Raw genomic sequence first — 23,939 nt, forward strand, 5'->3', positions numbered from 1 at the left:
GATGGGAAAGGAAGCGTGAGGAGGGGGCCGGGGAGTCTAAGCTTACAGTGTGATTAGGATGGGAAAGGAAGCGTGAGGAGGGGGCCCCGGGGAGTCTAAGCTTACAGTGTGTCTAGGATGGGAAAGGAAGCATGAGGAGGGGGCCGGGGAGTCTAAGCTTACAGTGTGATTAGGATGGAAAGGAAGCGTGAGGAGGGGGCCGGGGAGTCTAAGCTTACAGTGTGATTAGGATGGGAAAGGAAGCGTGAGGAGGGGGCCCCGGGGAGTCTAAGCTTACAGTGTGATTAGGATGGAAAGGAAGCGTGAGGAGGGGGCCCCGGGGAGTCTAAGCTTACAGTGTGATTAGGATGGGAAAGGAAGCGTGAGGAGGGGGCCGGGGAGTCTAAGCTTACAGTATGACTAGGATGGAAAGGAAGCGTGAGGAGGGGGCCCCGGGGAGTCTAAGCTTACAGTGTGTCTAGGATGGAAAGGAAGCGTGAGGAGGGGGCCGGGGAGTCTAAGCTTACAGTGTGTCTAGGATGGAAAGGAAGCGTGAGGAGGGGGCTGGGGAGTCTAAGCTTACAGTGTGATTAGGATGGAAAGGAAGCGTGAGGAGGGGGCCGGGGAGTCTAAGCTTACAGTGTGATTAGGATGGGAAAGGAAGCGTGAGGAGGGGCCGGGGAGTCTAAGCTAACTTTGAAGTAAAACAAGGCGTGGTTGTGGTCACGGAGACGTGTACAACCGGGGTCTGTAGTCAGACTGGATCAGTAAACATCAGTGAAAAGGCTACGACCAACTGGGCCGTTTCTCACCGCAGTATGAATCCTCTGCTCCTGGAGGCCATTTTTTCCATTGGCTAGGACAGAGAAATTGAGTGAGGAAGGGGAGATAGAGAGAAACAGAGAGACACCTGCAGACCTGCTTCACCGCTTGTGAAGCGACTCCCCTGCAGGTGAGGAGACGGGGGCTCAAACCGGGATCCTGACACCGGTCCTTGCGCTTTGCGCCACGTGGGCTTAACCCGCTGCGCTGCCGCCCGACTCCCAGTACTATGTCTGTTTAACCAGGTGAGCCACTACCGGGGCCCTTTAGTTTTACTCTTGATCTTTTTCTGCCTGAGGTGCGTCTACCATCCATTCATTTTCGGATGAGTTTATTGGAAGAGACCAGAGCAGCGCTCAGCTCTGGCGGACATGGGCCGGGGGTGGGGGCCCAGAAGAGAGAGGCCTGGGGCCCGGCCGGGGCTTCCTACTGAGCCTTCCACCCCCAGCTCTGCTCCTGGAGGCCACATTTAGATGCTGGTCATGCAGGCGTGAGCCTGGTCTCAAGGGGCACCTGGAGGGACCCAGCACACCGACCGTCATCCCCCTGGGGCCTGGGCACCGCAACCAGGGGCCAGTGAGAGAGGGCCACGGTGCTCACCCCTCCCGGGGTGCTGGGGCAGTCAGCCCAGCCGGGCTTGTCTCAGCCACACTGTCGGCAGGAAGCGGCCAGAGGAGAAGGTGCTCTCAAGCCACAGGGTGTGATGAAGCCTTCTGCTCAGCTCGCCTGCTCCACAGACAGGAAGCTCGCTGCTCCGCTGCCCTCCCTCCCCTCCGTGGCCACCCCCGGGCCAGCGGGGACAGGCACTAGGTGGAGGGAGCAGGAAGTGTGGGTGTGGAGCTGGACCCTGGGGCTGTGAGCCTCGCTCTAGCCCGCAGGACAGACAGGACAGACTAGAGGCTTCATCTGCAGAACCGTGAGCACAGCCTCCTGCACCCCTGCCCAGCACGGTCTCCGGAGTAGCGGGGCCCTGCCCCTGGTCCAGCCTCCGAGCCCCCCACTTCTGCTGGGACGGCAGAGCCTAGGGGTGCCGGCCTCAGCTGTGCCTTCCTGCCGGTGGGGAGGCCTGGCTCCAACTCCCTGGGGTCCTGGCGGACAGGAGTGAGGTCCCTGCTGGGGGTTTCCGCAAAGCCCCTTCAGGGGCATCAGCTGGGCGAGCTGCACTTACCCACAGGCCCCCGGCTGAGAAGCAGCTTAGCGGAAGGGCACCAGCCTTGCCTGTGTGCGGCTCCGGCCAGAGCCCTAGCACCACTGGAGAGGCCCCGTGGCACTGGAAGAAGCTTCTTTGCTGTGTCTGAGCTGTTTGTTTCTTTGTTTTTATTATCTTCATTTATTTATTGGATAGAGACAGCCAGAAATTGAAAGGGAAGGGATTGATAGAGGGAGACAGGGGTGGGGGAGTGGGGGAGTAGACAGCAGAATGGTTCTGCAAAGAGACTCTCCTGCCTGAGGCTCCAAAGTCCCAGGTTCAATCCCCACACTACTGTAAGCCAGAGCTGAGCAGGGCCATGGTAAAAAAAAAAAAAGAGAGAAGAATGAGGAAGGGAGAGACACCCGCAGACCCCGCTTGTGAAGCCCCCCTGCAAGTGGGGACGGGGGGCCTGAACCCAGCTCCTTGCCCATTGATTTTCTTTCCCAGATGTTTTTTCTAATCTTTATTTGTTTAATACTAGATAGAGATGGAAATTGAGAGGGGAGGGGGAGGTAGGGAGGGCAAGAGACAGGGAGACACGTGCAGCCCTGCTTCACCACTTGCTAAACTTTCCCCCTGCAGGTAGAGACCAGGATCTTGAACCCAGGTCCCTTTATACTGTAGCATGTGCACTCAGCCAGGTGCACCACCTCACATCCCCTTGTTTTTGCTTTTTTTTAAATATATTTTCTTTTTTTAAGCATTTTAAATATTTATTCCCTTTTGTTACCCTTGTTGTTTTACTGTTGTAGTTATTATTGTTGTTACTGATGCCGTCATTGTTGTACAGGACAGAGAGAAATGGAGAGAGGAGGGGAAGACAGAGGGGGAGAGAAAGACAGACACCTGCAGACCTGCTTCACCGCCTGTGAAGCGACTCCCCTGCAGGTGGGGAGCCGGGGGCTCGAACCGGGATCTTTATGCCGGTCCTTGTGGTTTTTGGTTTTTTTAAAGGCAACCTGGAGGTGTGAGATTGTGTGTGCAGAGTCCAGGGCACCCCACCACACACACTTGAATGACCCTAAAATAAAATAAAGGGGCAATGGTGAGTGAAAGGGTCCCCTGGGTCAGAGCTGGCAGCGGGAGTCTGGCTATCATTTTATACACTTATTTATTTCTGAAGACATAATGTATTCATGTCAAGAATTCATAAGTGGGGCAGGGGTGGATAGCATAATGGTTATACAAACAGACTCTCATGCCTGAGGCTCTGAGGTCTCCGGTTCAATCCCCGCAACACCATTAGCCAGAGCTAAGCAGTGTTCTGGTTAAAAAAAAAAAATCAAAAGTGGGGCTGAGAAATAGCTCCCCGGAGCACACACCTTCTGTGCAGCAGGCCCTGGGTTCGAGCCCAGCACCACACAGGAGACCATGAGCAGTGAGGCAACACCTTTCTGTGAAAAACAAAACTGGAGACCTGGGCCACGTGGCCAGAGTGGCGGCATGTGCCCGGTTCACTCCCCAGAACCATGTGTCAGAAACATCTCAGGAGGGCAGGGGAGAGGGCACAGTGGTTCTGCAGACAAACTCTCATGCCTGAGGTTCCCAGGTCCCAGGTTCAATCCCCTGCACCACCACAAACCAGAACTGAGCAGGGCTCTGGGAAAAAGAAAAGAAAAATGTTCTGACTTATCAAAGAAACAACCCGGGAGAGTGTCTCTGCATCTGGAGCACATGTCAGTAAAAATACTAAAAAAAATAGGGAATCGGGCAGTAGCACAGTGGGTTAAGCACACGTGGCGTAAATCGCTACAACCGGCCTAAGGATCCCAGTTCGAGCCCCCGGCTCCCCACCTGCAGGGGAGTCACTTCACAGGCGGTGAAGCAGGTCTGCAGGTGTCTGTCTTTCTCTCCCCCTCTCTGTCTTCCCCTCCTCTCCCCATTTCTCTCTGTCCTATTTAACAACGATGAAAACAATAATAACTACAACAATAAAACAACAAGGACAACAAAAGAGAATAAATAAATAAATATTTTTAAAAAGAAAAAAAAGTTTAAAAAAATAAATAAATCTTCCCCTTGGAGCATTGCACCAAAGTGAAGGACTGGGGAGGCGGGGGGCTGGTACCTGGTGGTGGAGGACCTAGGTTGGGGGGGATGTTTTCTGCAGAAAGCTGAGACGACATCTTACACGTGGACCAACAACCATATTTACTGTGAATCATGGATCCCTCGATAATATACAGACATTTTTATTTTTTGCACTATGAGTCTACTGCTGTTGGCCATCTTTTCTATTTTATTGGACAGGACAGAGAGAAATTGAGAAAGAAGGGAGAGGGGGAAAGGGAGAAAGAAAAATAAGACGCGGGCCAGATGGTGGTGCACCTGGCTGAGCACACACTTTCCAGTGAGCAAGGACCCAGGTTCAAGCCCCGGGCCCCCACCTGAAGAGGAAAAACCTCACGAGTGAAGAAGCAGGGCTGCAGGGGTCTCTCTGTCTCTCTCCCCCATTCAATTATTGACTTGTGAAGCGTTCCCCCCTGCAGGTGGGGAGCAGGGACTTGAACCCAGGTCCTTGCTCTTAGTACTATGCGTACTTTAACCGGGTGTGACACCGCCCACCCCCCGATTATTTTTAAATCCCTTCCTCTAAAATTGAAAAAAAATGTTTAACTCTCCCGGCCCCCCACAAGATCTGGGGGAACTGAGCAGGCTGGAAGGAAGCGTCTGACCACAGCTCCCACCCCAGGGTCAGGATGGCCACTGTGGAGGGCCACACCGGGACGCCCGGCTTCGACCGCCAGAACTCCAGCGGTGCCGTGTCCCTGGACTTCGAGCCCGACGAGCAGTACCACTTCCTGGAGCAGCTGGAGGAGCGGTACCGGTGTGCCCACTGCAGGGCCGTGCTGCACAACCCCCACCAGACGGGCTGTGGCCACCGCTTCTGCCAGCGCTGCATCTGGGCCCTGGGGTGAGTGACCAGCAGCCCTGGGCGAGTGGGTGACCTGCAGCCCTGGGCGAGTGAGTGACCTGCAGCCCTGGGCGAGTGACCTGCAGCCCTGGGCGAGTGAGTGACCTGCAGCCCTGGGCGAGTGAGTGACCTGCAGTCCTGGGCGAGTGAGTGACCTGCAGCCCTGGGCGAGTGAGTGACCTGCAGCCCTGGGCGAGTGGGTGACCTGCAGCCCTGGGCGAGTGAGTGACCTGCAGCCCTGGGCGAGTGAGTGACCTGCAGTCCTGGGTGAGTGAGTGACCTGCAGCCCTGGGCGAGTGAGTGACCTGCAGCCCTGGGCAAGTGGGTGACCTGCAGCCCTGGGCGAGTGAGTGACCTGCAGCCCTGGGCGAGTGAGTGACCTGCAGTCCTGGGTGAGTGACCTGCAGTCCTGGGTGAGTGACCTGCAGCCCTGGGCGAGTGACCTGCAGCCCTGGGCGAGTGGGTGACCTGCAGCCCTGGGCAAGTGGGTGACCTGCAGCCCTGGGCGAGTGAGTGACCTGCAGTCCTGGGTGAGTGACCTGCAGCCCTGGGCGAGTGAGTGACCTGCAGTCCCGGGTGAGTGACCTGCAGCCCTGGGCGAGTGGGTGACCTGCAGCCCTGGGCGAGTGAGTGACCTGCAGCCCTGGGCGAGTGAGTGACCTGCAGCCCTGGGCGAGTGAGTGACCTGCAGCCCTGGGCAAGTGGGTGACCTGCAGCCCTGGGCGAGTGAGTGACCTGCAGTCCTGGGTGAGTGACCTGCAGTCCTGGGTGAGTGACCTGCAGCCCTGGGCGAGTGACCTGCAGCCCTGGGCGAGTGACCTGCAGCCCTGGGCGAGTGGGTGACCTGCAGCCCTGGGCAAGTGGGTGACCTGCAGCCCTGGGCGAGTGAGTGACCTGCAGTCCTGGGTGAGTGACCTGCAGCCCTGGGCGAGTGAGTGACCTGCAGTCCCGGGTGAGTGACCTGCAGCCCTGGGCGAGTGGGTGACCTGCAGCCCTGGGCGAGTGAGTGACCTGCAGCCCTGGGCGAGTGAGTGACCTGCAGCCCTGGGCGAGTGAGTGACCTGCAGCCCTGGGCAAGTGGGTGACCTGCAGCCCTGGGCGAGTGAGTGACCTGCAGTCCTGGGTGAGTGACCTGCAGTCCTGGGTGAGTGACCTGCAGCCCTGGGCGAGTGACCTGCAGCCCTGGGCGAGTGGGTGACCTGCAGCCCTGGGCAAGTGGGTGACCTGCAGCCCTGGGCGAGTGAGTGACCTGCAGTCCTGGGTGAGTGACCTGCAGCCCTGGGCGAGTGAGTGACCTGCAGTCCCGGGTGAGTGACCTGCAGCCCTGGGCGAGTGACCTGCAGCCCTGGGCGAGTGAGTGACCTGCAGCCCTGGGCAAGTGGGAGACCTGCAGCCCTGGGCGAGTGAGTGACCTGCAGTCCTTGGTGAGTGACCTGCAGCCCTGGGCAAGTGGGTGACTTGCAGCCCTCGGCGAGTGACCTGCAGCCCTGGGTGAGTGAGTGACCTGCAGCCCTGGGCAAGTGAGTGACCTGCAGTCCTGGGTGAGTGACCTGCAGCCCTGGGCGAGTGGGTGACCTGCAGCCCTGGGCGAGTGAGTGACCTGCAGCCCTGGGCGAGTGAGTGACCTGCAGCCCTGGGTGAGTGAGTGACCTGCAGCCCTGGGCGAGTGAGTGACCTACAGCCCTGGGCGAGTGAGTGACCTGCAGCCCTGGGCGAGTGAGTGACCTGCAGCCCTGGGTGAGTGAGTGACCTGCAGTCCTGGGTGAGTGACCTGCAGCCCTGGGCGAGTGAGTGACCTGCAGTCCTGGGCGAGTGAGTGACCTGCAGCCCTGGGCGAGTGACCTGCAGCCCTGGGCGAGTGAGTGACCTACAGCCCTGGGCGAGTGAGTGACCTGCAGCCCTGGGTGAGTGAGTGACCTGCAGCCCTGGGTGAGTGAGTGACCTGCAGTCCTGGGTGAGTGAGTGACCTGCAGTCCTTGGTGAGTAACCTGCAGCCCTGGGCGAGTGGGTGACCTGCAGCCCTGGGTGAGTGGGAGACCTACAGCCCTGGGCGAGTGAGTGACCTGCAGCCCTGGGCGAGTGAGTGACCTGCAGTCCTGGGTGAGTGACCTGCAGCCCTGGGCAAGTGGGTGACCTGCAGCCCTGGGCAAGTGGGTGACCTGCAGCCCTGGGTGAGTGAGTGACCTGCAGTCCTGGGCGAGTGAGTGACCTGCAGCCCTGGGCGAGTGAGTGACCTGCAGTCCTGGGCGAGTGGGTGACCTGCAGCCCTGGGCGAGTGAGTGACCTGCAGTCCTGGGCGAGTGAGTGACCTGCAGCCCTGGGCGAGTGAGTGACCTGCAGCCCTGGGCGAGTAAGTGACCTGCAGCCCTGGGCGAGTGCCAGGTGCAACCCCACCCCACAGTGAGTGGCAGCGCAGCCCCATCCCTCACAGGCTCTCTGGGAAGTGTGACACCCAGTGCCCACCGTCCACCGCCCACCACGGTGGACTGGGAGACATCGAATGGCCTGCACCCCCAGCAGGAAGGCCTGTGCCCCCCACCCCCGGGGCTGCCTTTAGCCGGTGGTCAGCCTCGTGCTGAGGACCCCGTCTCCTCAGATCCCCATGAGGACCTGTCTCCCGGGGCTCTGGAGGTGGCACCCTGGAGGTCTGTTTGCCTCAGGACACAGAGGTGGCGCAGGAAGTGGTGGGGCCTCCCCACAGACACCCTCCGCGGGCATTTCTGGGGAGAAGAGCAGGGGAGCGGGAGGAGGCTTTGGGTGATGCAGCAGGAAGCTACACCCGCCCAGCTTGGGAGGATGGGGGCCACAGGGGGGCTTGTGCAGATGTCACTGTGGGTTCCAGGCCCCCCTGTGCACAGAGCAGAAGCCAGTCTGCCTTCCAGAACCTTCCATCCCATGAGGAAGGGGCGGGGGGCAGCTGTGTGGGGTTTACCATGTGACCTCCCCGTGGACCTTGTCTGAAGTTGGGGTTCCTCTCTGGGAGGGGAGCAGCGTGGGCGGGCCACGGGCCCACCTAGGGGTGGCTGCTTGAAACTGAGAGGTCTCACCTGACCCCTCTTCCTCCTCCTCAGGGAGCACAGCACCCCTGCCCTCTGCCCGGTGGACAAGGAGGTGATCCGGTCCCAGGAGGTAAGAACACCTGTCCCTCACGCTCGGGGGTCCTGAAGCCACAGGGGGCTGGAGTGGGGGAGTCCGAGGGCCCCAGAGTGGGGAGTGGGCGCATAAGGGTCAGGCACAGCCGGTCTTACGATCAGAACACACTTGGGGGGCAGGGGGCTTTGCCACATCCCCTTTGAGTTCCAGAGGCAATCTGCATGGAACAAAGTTCTGTTGAAGCCCAGGAGTCTGTCTGATATCAAGGTGCAGAGGGTCGTTCCAGGTTCTGGAGAGCCTCTGGGGCCCTGGCGGAGAAGCTCGGCCTGGCTGAGTGCTCACCTGACAGTGCGCAAGGCCCGTCCTCACCTGCGGGGAGAAAGCTTCAGGGCGGTGGAGCAGGGCTGCAGGTGTCTCTCTGTCTCCTGCTTTATCTCCCCCTCCTCTCTCAATTTCTGTCTATCCGATAATAAAATTTAAAAAGGAAAGAAAGAAAGAAAGAAAGAAAGAAAGAAAGAAAGAAAGCTAGCTTGGCCTTGTGTGTGGGGGGGGACTAGGGGACAGGGCATCTCCACGGGGAGGACACCCACAGCCACAGCCCCACCCCTGGCCCCAGAGCGAGGTGAAGGCCGCTGTGAGCTGAACTGGGCCTGGGCGGGGGCTGTGGGAAGGGCGCCGCTGACTCAGCCCTCGCAGCTGCTGGTTTCCGGTCCAACCACCTTCTGGAAGTTTCCACCTCCTGGTGAGTGATGGCGTGGCTCTCAGCTGGGGGCAGTGAGGCCTCTGGTGTTTCTCAGGTGTTCAGAGACAACTGCTGCCTGAGGGAAGTCCTCAGCTTGTACGTCTACTGCAAGAACGCGCCCGAGTGTCCCGCCAAGGTCACCCTGGGCCGCTACCAGGTGGGTGTGACTCGCCCAGCTGCGGATGGAGGGGACACCGACGGGACAGTTACTGGGCCGGGCAAAGCAAGGGTGCCACCGGCCGCCCCCGAAGCCCCACCGCGGGCTGCTCTCCGCAGGGCCCGGGTCCTCCTGCCAAGCGAGGCACACTGAGGGCAGGGATGCCTGGTGTGCAGACCACCACTGTGTCAGCAGGAGGCCTGGCCAGAGTGGACACCCTGAACACCCCTCCCCAAGCCCCCAGTCCCCTGGACACGCAGACTGCCTCAGCCTCTCAGGCTCCCTCTCTTGCCCAGCTGGGCCTGGCCAACCCAAGTTCCCTGTCATGCCCCCCAGCTGGCCCTGCTCCCAGGTCCTCCCTCCTGTACAGCTGGGCCTGGCCCTGCCAAGTGCCCCCTCCTGCCCCCCAGCTGGCCACCCCACAGGCGCCCCTTCCCCAGGTGGCTCTGGTCACGCCCCCAACTGACCCGCCACTGACCACTGACCATGCCCCACATGGCCCCGCCCCATGCCAGATGACCACGCCCATATCCGGCCCCACCCCTGCCCAATGACCACGCCCATATTTGGCACCGCCCCTGCCCGATGACCATGAGTGCATGGTCCCGCCCCTGCCCAATGGCCACGCCCATGTTTGGCACCGCCCCTGCCCAATGACCATGACTGCATGGCCACGCCCATATTTGGCTCCGCCCCTGCCCCATGACCATGAGTGCATGGTCCCGCCCCTGCCCAATGACCACGCCCATGTTTGGCCCCGCCCCTGCCCTGTGGCCACGCCCTCCGCAGGACCACCTGCAGCAGTGCCCGTTTCAAGCTGTGCCATGCTCCAACGAGCGCTGCCCAGAAGCCGTGCTTCGGAAAGACCTGGAAGAGCACCTGGTGACGCACTGCCAGTTCCGAGAGGAGAAGTGTCCGTACTGCAAGACGGGCGTGGCGGTGGTCAGCCTGCAGGTCAGCTTCCTCCTGGGCGCCCGCCACCGTGCGGGCAGCAGCGGGCCGGCCGCCTCCCCCAGCGAGGCCTGTGTGTCCGGGACCCCAACGACAGTCGGGGCCGCGGGACACGGGCTGCGGGGCAGGAGGTGACCCTCGCCCCTGCTTAGGGGGCCACTGCGGGAGGGAGCCAGGCTGCCCTCTCGTGCCGGGCCCTGTGCCCTCCGGGCTGCCCTCTCGTGCCGGGTCCTGTGCCCTCCGGGCTGCCCTCTCGTGCCGGGCCCTGTGCCCTCCGGGCTGCCCTCTCGTGCCGGGCCCTGTGCCCTCCGGGCTGCCCTCTCGTGCCGGGTCCTGTGCCCTCCGGGCTGCCCTCTCGTGCCGGGCCCTGTGCCCTCTGGGCTGCAGGAGGGAGCGGGGCCCTCGCGCACCAGGACGGCGACCCCTCGGCCTCTGCCCACGGGTCCCGGGTCCCGGGCGAGGCCACCCTTCTGGAGGGGCTGCGACCCTTGGCGTAGGCCCCGGCTGGGCCCCCGGGTGTGCGGGGGAGAGGCCCATTGCTCTGCCCCTCCTGCTTCCAGAGCCACGAGGAGAACGTGTGTCCCAAGTGCCCGGTGTCTTGTCCCAACAAGTGTCCGTGGACTCTGCCGAGAACCGAGGTGAGTGGAGTCCAGTCCCCAGCTGCCCGCCAGCGGCCCTGTGTGTCTGTCCTGCCCTCCCCTCCCAGTCCGCCTCCTGCCTGCCGTGCGCCTCTCCAGCGGGGAGCTGTCCTTTGCAGGTGGAGGAACACCTGGCCGTGTGTCCGGAAGCCGAGCAGGACTGTCCTTTCAAGCTCTATGGCTGCTCCGTCAAGGTACTGTGGCCTCTCCTGCCTCTGCTGATGGCGCTCAGGTCAGGGAGGACACTGGATTCTGAGCGCTCAGAGCCCCCAGAGAAACAGCAGAGAGGGTGGGGAGACAGACGGCAGATGGCGTCATGGGTGGATGCGTGGATGGGTGGGAGGGAGGATGGATGGATGGATGGATGGATGGGAGGATGGATGGATGGATGGATGGGAGGATGGATGGATGGGTGGGAGGGAGGATGGATGGATGGATGGGAGGATGGATGGATGGATGGGAGGATGGATGGATGGGTGGGAGGGAGGATGGATGGATGGGTGGGAGGGAGGATGGATGGATGGATGGATGGGAGGATGGATGGATGGATGGGAGGGAGGATGGATGGATGGGAGGGAGGATGGATGGATGGATGGGAGGGAGGATGGATGGATGGGAGGATGGATGGAGGATGGATGGATGGCTGGGAGGGAGGATGGATGGATGGGAGGGAGGATGGATGGATGGATGGATGGAGGATAGGATGAATGGATGGATGGAGGATGGATGGATGGGAAGGAGGATGGATGGATCGGAGGATGGATGGATGGGAGGGTGGATGGATGGAGGATGGATGGATGGGAGGGAGGATGGATGGGAGGGAGGATGGATGGATGGATGGGAGGGAGGATGGATGACTGGGAGGATGGATGGATGGATGGATAGATGGATGGATGGGAGGGAGGATGGATGGATGGGAGGGAGGATGGATGGATGGGAAGGAGGATGGATGGATGGGAGGGTGGATGGATGGAGGATGGATGGATGGGAGGGAGGATGGATGGGAGGGAGGATGGATGACTGGGAGGATGGATGGATGGATAGGATGGATGGGAGAATGGATGGTTGGATGGATAAGAGGATGGATGTAAGGATGGATGGATGGATGGGAGGATGGATGGATGGATGAGAGGATGGATGGATGGATGGATGGATGGGAGGATGGATGGGAGGATGGATGATGAAGGATGGATGGATGGATGGGAGGATGGATGGATGGATGGATGGATGCAAAGACAGATGGGTGGATGATGGAAGATTTGGTGGGAGGATGGGTAGATGGATGAATGGACAGAGAAGGAGATGCCAGACAGATGGCAGAGCTTATTTTGAGGACCTGACTCACACAGTGGTAGGGCCAGCAGACCCGCAGAGGGCAGGAAAGGTGGGCACTCGGGACCCTCAGCTGTTGTTCAGCTCTCGCCTGCTGCAAAGCACCCACTTTGCTCTGACAGCCCTCGGCGGATGGGCGAGACCAGTTTACCTCCAGGAGTAACTCACTCCCCAGGCAGTGACGGGGCCTGTTCATCAGAGGCCAGGAGGGCCTCCCGGCAGCGTCTAGACTACTCACGGCCAAACCACCGGGCCCCACTGCCCCGCCGTGTCTGCAGGTCCAGCCCGTCCTCATGCTGAAGCTGCCTCACTGGCTCAGCTTCCTTTAGGAAGGCCTGCGGGCGTCTCGGGCTACTGTCACCAAGTACCTGAAACAAAGTCAGCTTTACGCTGGGTTTTGTGAGGCGCTTTGCGTGAACGGAAGGTGACCTAGAGGGTACAGTGCAGGCTTCCTCTGGGTTCCAGCCATAGCAGCCCATGTGCTAGAGCTGAGGGTGCCCTGGTGCTCCTTCCTCTCTCACCCTCTCTTCATCTCACGGAAATAAACACATCTTTTACATTTTTAAAAATATTTATTTATTTATGATTGGATAGAGGCAGAGAGAAATTAAGAGGGGAGGGGGTGATAGAGAGGGAAAGAGACAGAGAGACACCCACAGCCCTGCTCCACTGCTCATCAAACTTTCTCCTGCAGGTGGAGGCAAGGGGCTTGAACCCAGGTCCTTGTGCACTGTAATGTGAGCACATAACCAGGTGCGCCACCACCTGGCCAACATAAAACAAGTTAAAAAGATAGATAGATAGATAGATAGATAGATAGATAGATAGATAGATAGATATAGTCCCTACCTGAGTTTTTGAATTTTTTAATATTTATTTTCCCTTTTGTTGCCCTTATTTTTTTATTGTTGTTGTAGTTATTACTGATGTCATTGTTGTTAGATAGGACAGAGAGAAATGGAGAGAGGAGGGGAAGACAGAGAGGAGGAGAGAAAGACAGACACCTGCAGACCTGCTTCACCGCCTGGGAAGCGACTCCCCTGCAGGTGGGGAGCCGGGGCCTCGAACCGGGATCCTTACGCCGGTCCTTGCGCTTTGCTCCACCTGTGCTTAACCCGCTGCGCTGCTGCCCGCCTCCCTAAAATCTTTTTACCGGACTGTACAGGAACAGGGTTTTGCCATGAGACATGCTCTGCATGATCCCACACTTGTCTAGAGCTGACGGCCCGGAGTGGAGCGGTGAAGCGGCTCCTTTGGCCAGGCTGCCCCCCTGCACTGAAGGAAGCTTTGATGCTGCGGCTCCTTCTCCCTCTGCCTCTGTCTCCACCTGAAAGATTAGCTAATGGTTATGGTTGCTTCACAATTCTTTCTTTTTAAAGTCACCTGGGCCGAGGGTGTGCCTGGGAAGCCGGCCAGCAGCTGAGCCTCCGGGGAAGTGCCGACCGAAGCCAGGCCACTAAACTCAGAGCTCGGGGAGCCCAGTCTGCGCCCACCCCACCCCACAAGGCAGGGGAAGAGCCGAGAAGCCTGTGCCCTGTCTCTGCAAGACGCCAGGGAGGGCTGCAGCCGGGGAAGGGCCGGACGGCGGGCTCCCCGCTGCCCGGTGCACGTCCTGGGGCGGGGGGCTCGGCCTGACTCCCGTTTCCGTCCCCTTGAAGGATAAACGGGCCAACCTGCAGGCCCACAAGCACGCGGCCTTGCAGGACCACATGCTCATGGTTTTAGAGAGGAATTTCCGGCTGGAAGAACAGGTGAGCCCTCCAGGGTTGGAGTCTGCGGAGGGAGCGGAATGGCCAGGGTTCGCAAGAGTGCTTCATGCTCTGGTCTGCTGGCTGCCAGCCACCGGACGTCACGGTCTCTGTTGAGCGATGGGGAAGGCTGGGAATGTCACTGTCACCCACGGGGCACCCACGGTGCTGTGCACCCCAGGAAAACTGAATGACTGAATAAATGATGATAGGAAGAAAGAAAGAGAAATAGAGGGGGAGGCTGCACGGCGGCGCACCCGGTTAAGCGTGCATAGTACGAAGCGCAAGGACCTGTGGAAGGATCCAGGTTCGAGCCCCCACTCCCCACCTGCAAGGGGGGAAGCTCCTCTCTCCCTCTCCCTCTCCCTCTGCCTCTCTCTCTCCCTCTCTTTCTCTCTCCGTCTCCCTCTCCCTTCCCTCTCCCTCTGCCTCTCTCTCTCTCTTCCTCTCCCTCTGCCTCTCTCTCTCTCTCCCTCTCTCTCTCTCCCTTTTCCTCTCCCTCTGCCTCTCTCTCTCTCTCTCCCTCTCCCTCTCCCTCTGCCTCTCTCTCTCCCTCTCCCTCTGCGCCTCTCTCTCTCCCTCTCTCTCTCTCCCTTCCCTCTCCCTCTGCCTCTCTCTCTCTCTTCCTCTCCCTCTGCCTCTCTCTCTCTCTCCCTCTCTCTCTCTCTCCCTCTCCCTCTGCACCTCTCTCCCTCTCCATCTGCACCTCTCTCTCTCCCTCTCTCTCTCCCTTTTCCTCTCCCTCTCCCTCTGCCTCTCTCTCTCTCTCTCTCTCTCTCCCTCTCCCTCTGCCTCTCTCCCTCTCCCTCTGCCTCTCCCTCTCTCCCTCTCCCTCTGCCTCTCTCCCTCTCCCTCTGCCTCTGCCTCTCCCTCTCTCCCCCTCTCCCTCTCTCTCCCTCTCTCTTCTCTAGCTCCCTTGCTCTCAATCTCTTTCTATAAAAAATAAAGCTTGATTATTTTTTTTAAAAGATTTTATTTACTGGGGCCAGGTAGTGGCACACCTGGTTAAGTGCACACACTACAGTGCACAAAGACACGGGTTCAAGCCCTTGGTCCCCACCTGCACAGAGAAAGCTTCACAAGTGTTGGAGCAGGGCTGCAGGTGTCTCTCTCTCTCCCTCTCTCTCTCTCCCTTCTCAATTTCTCTCTGCCTCTATACAAAAATAAATAAATAAATAAAAAGATCAAAGAAAATATTTATTCATGAAGTAGATAGGAGGGGGGAGAGAGAGAGAGAGAGAGAGAAAGAACTAGACATCACTCTGGTACATGTGCTGCTGGGGTTTGATCTCACGACCTCGTGCTTGAGAGTCCAGTGCTCTGTCCACTGCGCCACTTCCTGGACCAGAGGTTGATTATTATACTCTGACCGCGGCAGGCTTGCACATCACACCTCCTAGGTGATGACTAACATTCCGCCGGTTTGTTCTTTAATTGTTTTACCGCTGGTCTACACGTACAAGATTTCAGGAGCATAGAGTCTCCTTGTGTGTGGGAGAGAGGGGGACTCGCCACCCCAGCCCCAACGCTCTCCTGCATCACACCAGGGTTCCCTCCGCCTCCCACCGCACCTGCCTCTGGGCACTTGCTGAGTGCGTGGAGAGCCGGGCCGGCCCAGGTGGCACTGTCGTCCAAGGGCCCTCCCCGTCCAGGCAGGATGGGTGTGAAGGCGCCTCGCTCCACACCTCTGGGGCCGGAACATCCCCGGATGGCGCGGGAACCTGCCCCTAAAGGGGCCCCCTGGCCACATCTCTCCTTTCCCAGGGACACTTCCTCCGGTGCGGGCCTTCCTCCCTCTGCTTTCACACGTGTGTCTGCCTGTCGCAGACCTCGCCCCCTTTCCTGTCGCTAGATCTCTGATTTATATAAGAGCCTGGAACAGAAAGAAAGCAAAATCCAGCAGCTCGCAGACACTGTAGCGAAATTTGAGAAGGAGTTCAAGCAGCTCACGCAGTTATTTGGCAAGAACGGCAGCTTCCTCTCAGACGTGCAGGTGAGCAGCCTCGCCTGTGGCGGCCGGCCACACGAGGGTTCTCCTGCAGCTTGACCATGGGCGCCACACGGACGTTGAGGAAGCCTTACGCTCCCCACCACCCTCGTTGCTCCACCGCCTGCTGCGTGAGCGCGTGTGCGTGCGTGTGAGCGCGTGTGCGTGTGCTGGACCATTCACACAGGAGCCGCGTGTATCACGACTGACAGCTTCCTGCGGCACAGCAGCATCCGTGTCACCTAAGAGGAAAGCTCTCCTGCCACAGGGAGCCCAGCACTGACGATCCTCTCCGTCTCTCTCTTTGTAAAAATCTTTTATTTATTGGATAGAGACAGAGAAATCAAGAGAGAGTGTGAAGGGGCCCAGGCAGTGGCGCAGTGGGTTCAGAGCACATAGTATAAACCACAAGGGCCGGCGTCAGGATCCCGGTTCGAGCCCCAGGCTCCCCACCTGCAGGGGAGTCGCTTCCCAGGCGGTGAAGCAGGTCTGCAGGTGTCTGTCTTTCTCTCCCCCTCTCTGTCTTCCCCTCCTCTCTCCATTTCTCTCTGTCCTATCCAAAAAAAAATTTTAAAGTAAAAATTTAAAAAAAAAGCCTCCAGGAGCAGTGGCCTTGTAGTGCAGGCATGAGCCCCAGCAATAACTCTGAAGGCAAGTAAATAAATACATAAATGAATAAAAAGAGGAAAGAGTGAGACGGAGAGACAGAGAGACACCTGCAGCCCTGCTCCGCCGCTCGTGAAACTTTCCCCCCACAGGTGGGGACTGGGGGCTTGAACCCGAGGCCTTGTGCGCTGTAACGTGTGCGCTCAGCCAGGTGCGCCACCGCCTGGCCCCCGCTCACGAGCCTCTCGGGTAATGGTGGCTGTGGGGTGTCTCGTGGCCGTGGGGCCAGTGCTAGTCGCCGTGACGCTGTCATCGGGCACATCTGCGGTCCCCCTGGAGTCGCCGACCGGGCACGGTGGCGGGTGGCGGTGCAGCCCCCGGGGTGGGGTGAGTGGCGGGGCCGCGGCTCCTGGCCAGTGACGGCTCTCTCGTGATCATGCAACATCGAGTGGGCCGTGTTGTTGGGATTTAGGTGATCCCGGCAGCGCAGGCGTGGCACTGCCAGGCTAGTGGCAGCACGTGTGGGGTGTGGGTCCAGCAGAGGAGCCCCTCACCCCTCAGTGCCGCCTTCTGAAGGGAGCTGAGGCGCCCAGCGGAGGTTGCAGGAGAAAGTCAGACGTGGCTTTCTTTGAGCTCTTCCTTCCAAAGAGGGTGTCGCGTCCAGACCTCAGGGCCTGCTCCTCCGTCCCCCTGCAGAGGAGTGAGTCAGAGAGCAGCGTGCGTGCGTGCGGAGTGCGTGCAGAGAGTGCGTGCGGAGTGGAGGGGAGCCGAGCAGATAGCTCATAGAACCAAGTGCAGAGAAAAGGGGGGCAAGGAGGGAGTATGAAAGCCAGAGGGTCTGGTGACTGGTGCCAAGCAGAGGGCAGTGCCAAGCCATTCGCCCTGCAGCCCTCGGGGAATTCCCTCCTGGACTGTGGACTGGTTTTGGCGGTTGTTTGCTTTTTACCAGAGCCCTGCACAGCTCTGGCTGATGGTGGTGCAGGGGCTGGAACCTGGGACTTTGGAGCCTCAGGCAGGAGGGTCTCTTTGCAGAACCATCATGCTGTCTACCCCCACTTTGACGGTGTGATTTTTATTTCCTTAGCTCAGTGGTGGGGAACCTTTTTGTTGTCAAGGTTCATCTGGATATATTTTTAAACATTTTATTTATGTGAACGAGAGAGACATTTATGCCAGAGCCCTGTTCTGGCTGATGGTGGTGCTGGGGCTTGAACCTGGGACCTTGGAGCTTCAGGCATGAAAATCTTTTGCAGAACCATCATGTTGTCTCCCCCAGCCCCCATTTGGACACTGATATCATCATTTACAGGCCATACAAAATAGGGTGTGAGGGGTAGACAGCATGATGGTTCTGCAAAGAGACTCTCATGCCTGAGGCTCCGAAGTCCCAGGTTCAATCCCCTGCACCACCATCAGCCAGAGTTGAATGGGGCTCTAGTTTAAAATAATAATAGATTTCTTTGTGCGTGTTTTTAAAAAGTGAGCGTTTAATGTTGCTCTGAGAAAAGTTCCCAGATTTATGCAGTTGGAGTTCCCACCTGCAATTGTCTGGGCAGAGTGAGACCAGAAGGTCTTGCAGGCTGGACATTCCCTGCCCCTGCCTTATCTGCTTGATTAAATGTGAAGAGTTGGGGAAGAGAGGGAGAGAGGGAGGGAGGGAGGGAGGGAGGGAGGAAGCCCTCGTCTGAGTGAGCAGGCCACTGGCTGCCGGCTCACTGGCTGCGCTGTCTGTCCCGCCAGGCTCTGGCCAGTCACATGGACAGGTCAGCCTGGCTGGAGACGCAGGTGCGGCAGCTGCTTCAGACGGCGAGTCGGCCGCAGAGCAGCTTGGACCTGAGGTCTCTGGTGGACGCGGTCGACGCAGTGAAACAGAAGGTCGCCTTGCTGGAGGCCCACGACCAGAGACTAGGTGTGTCCCGTGTCTTTTTTTTTAAAGAATTTATTTATTGATTTTCCCATTTGTTGCCCTTGTTTTTTTATTGTTGTTGTTGGTGGTGGTGCCGTGTGCTCTGTGGGCTAAGGAAAGCACAGGCCAGATGGACACCCCAGCCACTGGGGAGACGGTGGCTGAGTCTGGTGTGCCTTTCCTGCCTGCTTGCTTGCTTGCTTTTTTAATATTTTATTTATTCCCTTTTTTGTTGCCCTTGATGTTTTTTATTGTTGTAGTTATTATTGTTGCTATTAACGTCATTGTTGCTGGATAGGACAGAGAGAAATGGAGAGAGGAGGGGAAGACAGAGAGGGGGAGAGAAAGACAGACACCTGCAGACCTGCTTCACCACCTGTGAAGCGACTCCCCTGCAGGTGGGGAGCCGGGGGCTCGAACCGGGATCCTTACGCCAGTCCTCGTGCTTTGCGCCACCTGCGCTTAACCTGCCGTGCTGCTGCCCGGCTCCCCTATTTTCTAGGTTTTTATCTCTACTTGTTAACATGTGAGAGTGACAGGCAGAGAACCAGAGCATCAGGCTAGCACATGCTGTGCTGGGGATCAAACTCGCGGCCTCATGCCGGCGAGTCCAGTGCTTTATCCACTGCACCACCCCCTGGGCTGCCATTCTTTATTTCTGTTTACTTATTTGTTTATTTATTTATTTATTACTGGGCGGAGACAGAAGGAAATTGAGAAGGGAGGGCGAGGTTGAGAGGGAAGGAGAGAGACCCCTGCAGCCCTGCGTCACCACTCGTGAAGCTTTCCCCCTGCGAGTGGGGACCAGGGGCTTGAACCTGGGTCCTTGTGCGCTGTAATGTGAGCACTTAACGTGGTGCGCCACCGCCTGGTCCCCATTTATTTCTCCAGAGATAGAGGAGTGAGGGGGGCCCGGGCAGTGGTGCACCCTGTTAAGGGAACATAGTACTAAGCACAAGCACCTGCACAAGAATCCGGGTTCGAGCCCCCGGCTCCCCACCGGCAGGGGAGTCGCTTCACAAGCGGTGAAGCAGGTCTGCGGGTGTCTCTCTGTCACTCTGTCTCCCCTCCTCTCTCCATTTCTCTTTCCCTGTCCAATAAAATGGAAAAACTGGCCGCCAGGAGCAGTGGTTTCGTAGTGCTGGCACTGAGCCCCAGCGACAACCCTGGAGGCAGGAGGGAGGGAGGGTGGGGGGAGAGAGGGAGAGAGAGGAGAGAGACCGCTCGGGTGGCCGAGAGCCGGGCCCTGGCGTGGTCAGGCGTGTGCCCTGCCAGGCCAGCACCAGGCCCGGTGCCCGACGGCTCCCTCCCTCCCTCCCTCCCTCCCTCCCTCCCTCCCTCCGTCCGTCCGTCCCGGCCGCAGGGCTGCTGGAGGGCCAGAGCGGCCGGCACGACGCCCACCTCCAGGCGCACACGTCGCGGCTGAGCCTGGCCGAGGAGCGCTGCGGGCTGCTGGAGGGCGCCCGCTACGGCGGCAGGCTGGTGTGGAAGGTGAGCGGGTACGGGCCGCGCAAGCGGGAGGCGGCGGCCGGCCGCGCCGTGTCCATCTTCAGCCGGCCCTTCTACACCGGCCGCTGCGGCTACCGCCTGTGCGCCCGCGCCTACCTCAACGGCGACGGCTCGGGCCGCGGCTCGCACCTGTCGCTCTACTTCGTGGTGATGCGCGGCGACTTCGACGCGCTGCTGCCCTGGCCCTTCCGGCAGAAGGTCACCCTGACGCTGCTGGACCAGAGCGGCCGCGGCGCCCACGTGGCCCAGACCTTCAGGCCCGACCCGCACAGCGGCAGCTTCCGCAGGCCCGACGGCGAGATGAACGTCGCCTCGGGCTGCCCCCGCTTCGTGCCGCACGCCACCCTGGAGAGCCCCGAGCACGGCTACGTGAGGGACGACACCCTGTTCCTGAAGGTGGCCGTGGACCTCAGCGACCTGGAGGACCTCTAGCCCCGCCCGGCCCACCGCTCAGCTCCGGCTCCCGGGGTGGAGACCGGCGTGTCTGCGGCGCCCCCGTGCTCGTGCACCTCCCCTCCCCGGGCCCCGGGCCCCGGCCCCGGCCCCAGCCCTGGCCCCGGCCCCGGCCCCGGCCCCAGCCCTAGCCCTGTTCCCATCCCCGGCCCCGGCCCCAGCCCTAGCCCTGTTCCCATCCCCGGCCCTGGCCCCGGCCCCGGCCCCAGCCCCGGCCCCGGCCCCAGCCCTAGCCCTGTTCCCATCCCCGGCCCCGGCCCCGGCCCCGGCCCCGGCCCCAGCCCTAGCCCTGTTCCCATCCCCGGCCCTGGCCCCGGCCCCGGCCCCAGCCCCGGCCCCGGCCCCAGCCCTAGCCCTGTTCCCATCCCCGGCCCCGGCCCCGGCCCCGGCCCCGGCCCCAGCCCTAGCCCTGTTCCCATCCCCGGCCCTGGCCCCGGCCCCGGCCCCAGCCCCGGCCCCGGCCCCAGCCCTAGCCCTGTTCCCATCCCCGGCCCCGGCCCCGGCCCCGGCCCCGGCCCCAGCCCTAGCCCTGTTCCCATCCCCATCCCCGGCCCCAGCCCCGGCCCCGGCCCCGGCCCCAGCCCTAGCCCTGTTCCCATCCCCGGCCCCGGCCCCAGCCCTAGCCCTGTTCCCATCCCCGGCCCCGGCCCCATCCCCGGCCCCGGCCCCGGCCCTGGCCCCGCCCCGTCCCCGCCCGAATGTCTTGGTTTGGTTTTCTCCTCATTACTCCCGCCTCTCCTGGGCCGGCCCTGCTCCAGGCCTCGCCACCTCCGTCCTCCAGGCAGAAAGCCCCGGAAGGCGGTACCACTCTCATCTCCGCGGAGAACCGAGTGGCCTTCCAGCCCACACTGATGCCCGAACTCCCTGCCGCTGGAGGGTGAGGCGCAGCCTGGCCCGGTGCAGGGCCCGGTGCCGGCCAGGGCGAGGCCACCGCACGTCCGGAACTCCGGGGGTCTTCGCAGGCACCCCGTGAGATGCCCGGCACCCCAGAGGTGCCGTCCAAAGATGTTCAGGACAGGAGCCCACGGGAGGGCCCCTTGGTGGCTGCCGGCGACCTGCCCGCACTCCCAGGAAGCACCCCAGACCCGGTGCCTTCCCGGCTGCCCCCCGCGGCCGCCCGGGTCCGAGTCTCCGCAGCGCCTGTGCCCGGCCGGGCGAAGAGCATTCTAGGCGGGTTTCTCCGAGCGCGGCTCTTGCGTTAGCCGGCTTTTCTGCGTTAAAAGGTCCGAGCCGAGGTGGCGTCTGCTTCTGCATCCAGAGTTCCTCCCCCGGGGAGACTGATCACAGGACGGGTGCTTGGGTGGAAAGCCCCCCCCACACACACACTAGAATCGTCACCAGTTTGGCTCGGAGATGGGGATCCTGGGGCCTGCAACAGTGCTGACCGGCACAGTGCACACACTCCGTCCAGGCCCGGCAGCACCTGGGAGCACTGTGCACGGGGGAGTGTCTAAGCGATGTCTCTCCTTGTCTCTTGTCTTCCTGTCTCTGTAACCGGGAGCATTATGATCGTGCAGGATCAAAGAAAGAAGCAGCAGCGACGCAAAGTGAAGCTTCCTGTCTGTCAGAGTCGCTTGTTGTCTCCGTCAGGCAGCTTTCCATTCTCACTCCCACTTTGCTGGTCTGATGCCTGATGGAGGAGGGAGGGCAGGCGGCCCGAGCGGAGGGAGCAGGGCTCCTGTCCTGAGTGGGGGCGGGGATGCAGGCGTCGGTGGGTGGGAGGGACCCCAATCAGTGCCCAGCGCCACGCCTGGCTACTCACCCGTGGCCTCCACCACGCTGTCCTCAGGAACGAGGCGCCAAGCCGCCGGGCTCACGTCACCAAGCCGGCGGTGGGACACGGGAGGGGACAGAGCCACGGAAGCTGTGGGGCCCCGGACAGTAACTTATTTTAACAGAGAAATGGAGAGGGAGGGGGAGATAGAGAGGGAGACCCAGACAGACAGACACCTGCAGCCCTGCTTCACCGCTCCTGAGGCTTTCTCCCTGCAGGTGGGGGCCGGGGCCTTGAACCCGGGTCCCTGTGCGTGGTGACGTGTGCGTGTAACTTCTCTTTGGAAGTGCTGGAAGACACAACTCCATCTTATGTGGGAATTCTGGGCTGGGGGTGAAGCTGCCACGGGTGTGACCAAGGACCCTGGTGACAGCGCCCAGGACACCAGCATGGGGGACACGTGGGGAAGGGGGCAGGGCCCGGTGCCCGCACACCCCACCCTGAGGCCGCGAAGCCTCCCCGGCCCGGGGGCGCCCGCAGAGCCTCAAAGCGGATCTTGCCGAAGCCTTTCTGCTCCCCCAGGGCGGCGGCTCCGGGGATCCCCAGCTGCCTCTCCGGCCCTGCCACCTCCACCCCTGCAGCCCGACCTCCAGGCTTGCAGCGGCGGCACCCTCGGCGCCTGGCGTCCTGGCTTCCTGGCGTCCGTCTCCTCTCCCCGCACGTCTCTGCTGGGTGAACGGGCACCCCCGAGTCCACACGCCCGTGCACGCCGCGCTCTGCCAGCTTGACGGCTGGACGTCTCCCCCAGAAAACAGACGGGAGCCAGCTGCGCGGCTGGGCGCGACGGACCGCTCAGGCGGAGGAGCAGCAGGAAGGGTCAGGGAACTCCGAAGGTGACCACCTGGTGGGTCAGGAGGAGAACAGAACACACCGCACTGTTGGGGGGGGAATCTGAGCTCCATTTTTATTCAGCCAGTGAGAGTTTATATATCTTTCAGCCTTACATAAACATCTGAAACAGAAAGCAAAGCTCATTTCTTGATTAGACGGCCCTGCGGTGTTCCACGGTAATGCCGTACTTCATGGGGTGATGCATTTCTGAGTAACAGGCTCAGCAGATAGTATTTGACGTAGAGTTTTAACGTATTTCATGAGAAGAGGTGAGTAAGTATCATTAAGAATTTTTCCTAAAACTGTATGTATTTGATGACCCCTAAACTTCGTCCACCTCGTTTCCTGTCCGTCTGTATCTAATCTGGGAACAGGGGCTGTCCGTCCCCGACCACACGGCAGCATTCCCATGGACATAATGAAAACCATCGTCAGCGTTTCCACTTTAGATCTGCTCAGGATGCCAAGACCCACTCCCAGGATTCTTCCTCCTTGAAGAGAGTTTTCCTGGGTGCTGACCCCGTCAGGCCCATGGTTCTGGAGTTGAGTGGGGCGTGGCAGCTGGGTTTGTGTCTGCGCTGGGAAGGCCGCGTGGCTCTGAAGCTCGGCGTCAGGAGACGAGAGATGAGCACGTGCCCGTGGGGGCTGCGCCGCTGGGCACCGCGGGGACCTGGGTTCGAGCCCCTGCGCCACAACTGCAGGGCGGCTTCCCGAGTAGTGAGCCCGCTGGTCCTCGGGAGCTCGTCTCTCTCCCTCTCTGTCTCCCCCCACCTGGACGGCTGTCTGTCCTGCCAGATAAATCCGAAAAGGGCCCACGGGCACGGGTGGCGGCGGGTCTGCGCTGCCGGCCCCAGGCAGGGAGCACGCGTGGGCGCTGCCCTCCATCTGTGCGCGTGTCCCCATCGACCTGCGGCCCTCACACCCGCACCGGGGAGAAAAGCTGGAGACCCGGCCAGGCCGGCCGGTGCAGGGGTGGGGCGAGCTGGGGGCTGTGGAGCCCAGCCGGGTGGGTGCCGGGTGCCGTGACCGTGGGTGCCGGGTGCTGTGACCATGGGTGCTGGGTGCCGTGTGTTGGGTACTGTGACCGTGGGTGGGTGCCGTGACCGTGGGTGCCGGGTGCCGGGTGCTGTGACCCGTGGGTGGCGGGTACCGTGACCCGTGGGTGGGTGCCGGGTGCCGTGACCGTGGGTGCCGTGTGCTGGGTGCCGTGACAGTGGGTGCCGTGACCCGTGGGTGGCAGGTGCCGTGACCGTGGGTGCCGGGTGCTGTGACCATGGGTGGCGGATGCCGGGTGCCGGGTACTGT

At 60.9% G+C, this 23,939-nt stretch overlaps 1 protein-coding gene across 3 annotated transcripts; it reads left to right on the forward strand.

Moving 5' to 3' along the window:
* Positions 1–1,194: 1,194 nt before the first annotated feature.
* Positions 1,195–20,020, forward strand: TRAF5 (TNF receptor associated factor 5). Of its 3 annotated transcripts, none has more exons than XM_060178380.1 (11): positions 1,195–1,501; positions 4,630–4,907; positions 7,979–8,036; positions 8,798–8,899; positions 9,689–9,853; positions 10,411–10,488; positions 10,608–10,682; positions 13,479–13,571; positions 15,421–15,561; positions 17,902–18,070; positions 19,431–20,020. In XM_060178380.1, exons 2-11 carry the CDS (start codon positions 4,693–4,695, stop codon positions 20,006–20,008), a joined length of 1,674 nt encoding a protein of 557 aa, XP_060034363.1. In that variant the 5' UTR covers positions 1,195–1,501; positions 4,630–4,692; the 3' UTR covers positions 20,009–20,020. The 3 variants fall into 3 exon arrangements, with proteins under 3 accessions (XP_060034363.1, XP_060034362.1, XP_060034364.1); XM_060178379.1 differs by lacking the exon at positions 1,195–1,501 and adding an exon at positions 1,585–1,717; XM_060178381.1 differs by lacking the exon at positions 1,195–1,501 and adding an exon at positions 2,930–3,038.
* Positions 20,021–23,939: the final 3,919 nt, after the last annotated feature.

This window comes from Erinaceus europaeus, chromosome 19 (genome assembly GCF_950295315.1).
Source record: "Erinaceus europaeus chromosome 19, mEriEur2.1, whole genome shotgun sequence".
In the NCBI taxonomy this organism is placed as follows: domain Eukaryota; kingdom Metazoa; phylum Chordata; class Mammalia; order Eulipotyphla; family Erinaceidae; genus Erinaceus; species Erinaceus europaeus.